Below are 7,048 nucleotides of genomic sequence, written 5' to 3'. Positions count from 1 at the left end.
ATTCCAGGGGTCATACAGGCTCAGGAGCTAAGGCCTTTGCATGCTGACTCTGCAGACCCTGGGTTTATGTGATGGTGCTGGAGGCAACTGGGGCTATGGGCCTCGTTATTCAAGAGGGGCAGCTGTTCCGTATTCGTATGTTACTTTACAATTTAGTGTCCTCTACTGTTTACCTCTCAATGTGACAGCTAACTAATACAATAAACTAATTTGTGTATGTAGGTTAAGATATCTTAATGAGAGACGTCTCAATGCCGCACACATGTAATACAACTGCATTTGGATGGTGGTGATCTGGTCTCTACAAAAGAAACAAGAAAAGGTCCACATGTTCACTTGCTGTCTGTCCCCTCCAGTCAACAGCCATGGAACCAACAGGCAAAAGCACTTGGTCCTTCTTCTCCCTCATTCCACTGCTGGTCCTAGAATGAATTATTTTTCCTCTAAAATGAAAGAGAAATGGATTATAGATTCTAAAAAGCCTTCACTTTCTGTGGTATGTGACTATTTTATTTTTCTAATTTAACATGAAAAAAACAGCCAAACCACTGATATACAAATACAGATTTATTTACTAAAGTCTGCACCAATCCAATGAAAACAGTTACAAATGGGAAAGTAAATACTTCGTGGCCATCAAGTCAATTCCTATTACTTTCCAAATAGGAAAGTTAAGTACTTAGTCATATATTCTGCTGGTGAGTGAGTAGAAACTAATGCTTGTTAGTTGATATTTCTAGACTTCCAAAACTCCTTCAAGGATGATGTAATACTAAAATAGTATGATGGCTTTTCAAAGTGATTTATGTCAAAGAGGGAAATCTCTAATGTTAGAAGTGAAAGAAGGAGTTTTATTGAGGTATAATACAGCTCAAGTGGAGAGAGGGGTATATATAAGCAGAGAACAAAGATGAGTTTCAGCTTGAAGTCGTTTCAAATGTAAAAGTTGGCCACTTCGCTAGGAAGAGTTCCCACCTGGGTGAGCAGTGCCAGCTGGTTTGGTTAAACATGATTGTAGTCATGAATCCATTTTTTTTTTTTCCAGGAACAAGTTGTTTACATCTTAACACATCCTTCCCAAATGGTTTACATCCTGACCTTTTGTTTCCTGGGATGCACGCTGGCATTCTTACGTCTGACACGAGTCTCTCCAGCTTGAATCTTTTCCATTTACATTTAAATAATTCAGTTATCATACATGCTCTTTCATCTTCTATCATCCATCAACTGGAGCTGCAAAAAATATCTTCCATATTAATAACTTGCAAAATGCAGTACATCTGTGCTGCAGACCAAGAGTCTTTATTAACCTTCCTATTCTACCAGAGCTTTGGTAGCGTAGTGGTTAAGGGCTTGGCTGCTAACCAAAAGGTCAGCAGTTTGAATCCACCAGCCACTCTTTGGAAACCCTATGGGGCAGTTCTACCCTGTCCTATAGGGTTGCTATGAGTCAGAATCAACTCAACGGCAATGGGTTTGACTTTTTTGGTTACTCTACTGTGAATAGCTCTTTCGTCAAAGCCAAGGCAGATACAGAGCAACCCTCATGGGAGGGTTGCTTGAATTCCATTTGAAGCAAGACCTTTAGTACGTAGCACTGGGATCCTGAGATGTTACTTGAATTCTCTGAGCCTCAGATTCCTTGTCTCTAAACAAGGGGTAATAATATCCCCCACACCAAGCTCATTGGAAGGGTTCAATGAGATGATATATGGAAAGTGGCTATAGCAGTGCCATACACACGGTCAGTGCTTAATGAACTGTGGTTAGTCTATCTGCCATTGTTACCTCTTATTATGCTAAAGGAACCAACAGATGAGTAGACTCTAGCTCCCCAAGTGATGTGCACTCTCCATCAGGGCTGCTCTTGTTCTCATGCATGATACACTGCTCAGTCAACAAGGTACTTACTTGGGTCTGTGTGTTTTTCTGCAAGATCTTAGTACACCTACAAAGGAAGAAATTTTCATCTCAATTAAAGAACTGAAAAGGGAAGTTGAAATCTGCAGCTACCGACCCACGTATTAGTGAGACCTGAATTTAGAAAACTCAAAACTAGGCCCTGGAGTTGGTATTTCCTACTATCCTAAACGCTTAAATCAAATTAGCTATAAAGTTGGTCCAAAGAGTTGTATAGAAATCTGTCAGATGATGGAAAACAACAACAACAAAACTGCTAACAAAACGCTTAATTTTATAGCACCTTGTGCCTAAGGCTAAAGATGAAAGGAAAGCTAGAATGGTCTGGACTAGCGCTGCCCAGTAGAGATATAATGCAAGCCACATAAGAAATTTAAAATTTTAAGTAGCCACATAAAAAAGTAAAAAGAAATAGGTGAAATTAATTTAATGATATATTTTATTTAACCCAGTATAGCCACAATATTATTGTTTCAACATGAAACAATATAAAAATAAAATTCATGAGCTGTTTTACATTCTTTTTTTCCCACTAAGTCTTAGAAATCCAAGTGCATATTATACACTTATAACACATCTCAATCTGGGCTCACCACAGTTCAAGTGTGGCTCGTGGCTACGATTTTAGAAGCTCAGGTTTGGACATTAAGGCACTCTTTCCTGCACATGTATGTATCAATCTTCTCCCCATGAAAGGCATCAGCCCTAGCCCAGAGCTATACTAGTGGTTAAACCTTCTAGTCCACAGGGTTGACTGGAACTTATAAAGTTGGTTGTCAGCTGCAACTAGTCAGCTGGAGCTGTTTCCACTCAACTCTCTCCCCTTCTGAGGGTTCCATGCCAAACACCTCATCATTTCCCAATATTTCCCAGTTAGTGACTTTAGGGCTGAGATGCTTCTTCAAGTAATTATTTTTATGAGATAAAAATTTTCCAAGTTATACAGGGCTAACAGTACTGAACAGTGGAGTGACTTTCCCTCTACTGAATGACCTTTTTTTTTTTAAGCTAAATCAACTAATGCTTCTGAAGTTATATGGCACTCAGTGCCACCTCTCTTTGGTCAGGCGCCCTGGTGAGAGGTCCCCAACAACACTGAGGAGGAAAATGATTTTAGTTTCTGGGACCAACATATTAATGAGATGATTAACTATAATAATTATATTTGGGGATTTAAAATAACTTTTTAATAAACACTTGGACTCCCCAAATATTTTAGTCATTGGGTAATGATGATTCAAAACTTTCCTCAGCTGATTTTTATAGCACTATTTAGAGGAGAGTCAACTGACCGATAATCTATTACTTAGGGATCTTCACGGTATTTACAGCCTATAATATGGAAATGGGGGGGTGGGGCCAAGATGGTGCAGTAGTCAGATGCTTCTGGTGGACCCTCTTACAACAAAGACCCGAAAAAAACAAGTGAATTGATTATATATGGCTATCTGGGCGCCCTGAACATCAAAGGCAGAGTTGAGGAACTGTACTGAGTGGCAGAGGGAGGGAGAGACAGTTCAGAAGCAGCGAGGAGTTGCCAGACCTGACCCTTCAGGCCTGATCAGGTTGGGGGTGAGCAGTGAGGCAGGCAAGCGGCGGAGCTCAGGAGGCGCGTCTTCCGCGCCGGGAGAGACCCAGCACCAGAGAGTCTACACGGCCACCCAGAACCAGCGAGAAGCTGCCCTGGATTGGTGAAAAATAAGCAATTGCGTACAGCCTACAGCGTGGATCAAAAACACCCCTCTTAGGGAAAAACCTCTCTCCCATTTACCACCTCGCTCCCTGCTTTGTACTGGGTCCCAGACCAGCTTCAGCAATTGCCGAGATCCCTGGGCCAGAAGTAGGATCCATCACATGCCCAGAGCCATTCTCCTTGCCTTGGAGAGTAAACAAATTAACAAATAGAGGAAAAAATAAACTGCTGGCTCCCCTAAGCCAAGAACCCAGAGTAGGCACAGCTCCTTTGCCTATGCACAGGCATAAGGGATCCATGGACTTTGAGTGCCTTTCTCCCTGCATAGATTTGTGTGGGCCCATCTCAACAGCATAGGTCCTCATTATCGCAGTACAACAGGGTATACACCTGAAGTCTAACTTCAACTGTTTCCGCTGTGAAGTGGCAGGTTCTTGACATTTGACACTGCTCTGCCCATTAAGCAGGGTCTTCACCTACCCACATCAGGGCCTGAGGACTGGTGGCTCCACCCATACCACCTCGCCACCTGCAGGAGGGGTCCATGAATAAGAGGTGCCCCCCAGTCCTTAGAGCCAACAGCATTAGCTGCTCATAGTCTGGCTGCAACCCACCCACCTATGTGCTCTATGGAACAGGGACATGCCCTCCTCCTGGACACTCAGGGGCAGCTGTCAGCCCCCGGCCTTGCTCAGAGTGTGTCCCCTTGCTGCAGCCAGATGCCTGTGCCTACACCAATCACCCATGCCTGTCTAGGACTGTAAATGAGAGCCTACACCAAAACTTCATGGCTATCTACCCAGGCACTTGAGCTGAATCCATACAGGAGGAGTGGGCGGATGCCTGAGCTCACACACCTAGTAACAGATCTAACCACCTGGTGACAGCACATTAGAGCTTCAAAGGTGCCAATAATCAAACTAGCTCATATGAGTAGCCTATTTGGGCATATCAAAACAAAACGAGAAGCTCGGACACAGTAAGCAAACATAAAATAAATAAATATACTAACTTATTGATGGCTCAGAGACAACAGACAATATCAAATCACATAAACAGAAAATCCATGATGGCTTCAGCAAGCTCCCAAAATAAAGAATCTAGAAATTTTCCAGAGAGGGAAAATTTCTTGGAATTACCGGAGGCAGAATACAAAAGATTAATATACAGAATTCTTCAAGAAATTAGGAAGGAAATTAAGCAAAACGCAGAACACACAACAGAGGAAATTAAAAAGATTAGGGAAGAGCATAATGACAAATTGAACAGACTGCATGAATCCACAGAGAGACAACAATCAGAAATCCAGAAGCTTAACAATCAAATTTCAGAATTAGACGACTCAATAGAAAGTCATAGGAGCAGAACTGAGGCAATGGAAGTCAGAATTAGTGAGACTAAAGATAAAGCACTTGACACCAATTTATTTGAGGAAAAATCAGATAAAAGGATTTAAAAAAATGAAAAAATCCTAAGAATTATGTGGGATTCTATCAAGAGGAATAACCTAAGAGTGACTGGAGTACCAGAAGGGGGGAGGGGGGGCAGATAACAGAAAATACAGAGAGAATTGTTGAAGATTTGTTGGCAGAAAACTTCCCCCATACCGTGAAAGATGACAAGACATCTATCCAAGAGGTTCATCAAACCCCACATAAGGTAGATCCCAAAAGAAAGTCACCAAGACATAATTAAACTTGCCAGAACCAAAGATCAAGAGAGAATTTTAAGACTGGCTAGGGATAAACGAAAAGTCATCTACAAAGGAGAGTCAACAGAAGAATAAGCTCGGACTACTCAGCAGAAACCATGCAGGCAAGAAGGCAATGGGATGACATATATAAAGCCTTGAAGGAAGAAAACAGCCAGCCAAGAATTATATATCCAGCAAAACTGTCTCTCAACACGATGGCAAAATTAGGGCATTTTCAGACAAACAGAAATTTAGGGAATTTGCAAAAACCAACCCAAAATTACAAGAAATACTAAAGGGAGTCATCCAGTTGGAAAATCAGTAACATCATATAACAACCCAAGACTAGAACCCAGGACAGAGCAACCAGATATCAACCCAGACAGGCAAGTCACAAAAGTTAATCAAAGCGAAAACACTGAAAACAGGGAAACTGATGTCACTATGTAAAAGATGACGACATTAAAATAAAAGATGGGCACTTAAAAAATGTAGACATAGATTTTTCATATGCAGGGGACGTCAAGGCGATATAAAGAAATAAAAGACTGGTTTAAACTTAGAAAAATAGGGAAAAATATTAAGGTACCCACAAAGGAAACTAACATTCCTACAAGTCAAAATAAAAAACTAGAAAAATATAAAGACTCAGCAAACACAAAATCAACAATGAAAAAGATGAAAATACATGAAGAAAAACGACTCAGCACAGAAAATTAAGTAAAACAAAGAAACTGTCAACAACACAAAAAAAGACATCAAAATGACAGCACTAAACTCCACCTATCAATAATTACGCTGAATGTAAATGGACTAAATGCACCAATAAAGGGACAGACAGTAGCAGATGGGATAAAAAAAGACGATCCATCTATACGCTGCCTACAAGAGACACATCTTAGACTTAAAGACACAAACAAACTAAAACTCAAAGGATAGAAAAACATATATCAAGCAAACAACACTCAAAAAAGAGCAGGAATAGCAATATTAATCTCTGACAAAACAGACTTTAAAGTAAAATCTACCACAAAGGATAAAGAAGGACACTATATAATGAGTAAACGGTCAATACACCAGGAGGACATAACTATAATAAATATTTACACACCCAATGACAGGGCTCCAAAATACACAAAACAAACTCCAACAGCACTGAAAAGAGAGACAGACAGCTCCACAATAGTAGTAGGAGATTTCAACACACCACTTTTGGTAAAGGACAGAACATCCAGAAAGAAGCTCAACAAAGACACAGAAGGGCTAAATGCTACAATCAACCAACCTGATCTCACAGACATATACAGAACACTCCACCCAACAGCAGCCAAGTATACTCTCTTCTCCAATGCACATGGAACATTCTCCAGAATAGACCACATATCAGGCCATAAAGCAAACCTTAAAACATCCAAAGAATCGAAATATTACCAAACATCTTTTCTGACCATAAAGCCATAAAAGTAGAAATCAACAACACAAAAAGCAAGGAAAAAAAATCAAACACATGGAAACTGAACAATACCTGGCTCAAAAACTACTGGGTTATAGAAGAAATGAAGGATGGAATAAAGAAATTTGTAGAATCAAATGAGAATGAAAACACCAGAACCTTTGGGACACAGCAAAAGCAGCGCTCAGAGGTCAGTTTATAGCAATAAATACACACATCCAAAAAGAAGAAAGAGTCATAATCAAAACATTAACCCTACAACTGGAACAAGTAGAAAGAGAGCAGCAAA

General features: G+C 40.4%; 1 protein-coding gene across 2 annotated transcripts in view; it reads right to left on the bottom strand.

The window, feature by feature from the left end:
- Nucleotides 1-1,029: 1,029 nt before the first annotated feature.
- The window catches only part of CD58 (CD58 molecule), a 69,735-nt gene continuing 63,716 nt past the window's right edge, over nucleotides 1,030-7,048 (bottom strand). For both annotated transcript variants that reach the window (XM_023734884.1, XM_023734885.1), the window contains 2 exons: nucleotides 1,912-1,948; nucleotides 1,030-1,233 (listed from right to left, as the gene is read on the bottom strand). In XM_023734884.1, the coding sequence (XP_023590652.1) occupies nucleotides 1,224-1,233; nucleotides 1,912-1,948 (47 nt within the window). In that variant the 3' untranslated portion in view covers nucleotides 1,030-1,223. The remainder of the gene's footprint in view (nucleotides 1,234-1,911; nucleotides 1,949-7,048) is intronic.

Source organism: Trichechus manatus, unplaced genomic scaffold, assembly GCF_000243295.1.
Source record: "Trichechus manatus latirostris isolate Lorelei unplaced genomic scaffold, TriManLat1.0 scaffold00073, whole genome shotgun sequence".
NCBI classification, from domain to species: domain Eukaryota; kingdom Metazoa; phylum Chordata; class Mammalia; order Sirenia; family Trichechidae; genus Trichechus; species Trichechus manatus.
The sequence above is the reverse complement of the archived record's forward strand: the minus strand, read 5'-3'. Positions and strand labels throughout refer to the sequence as shown.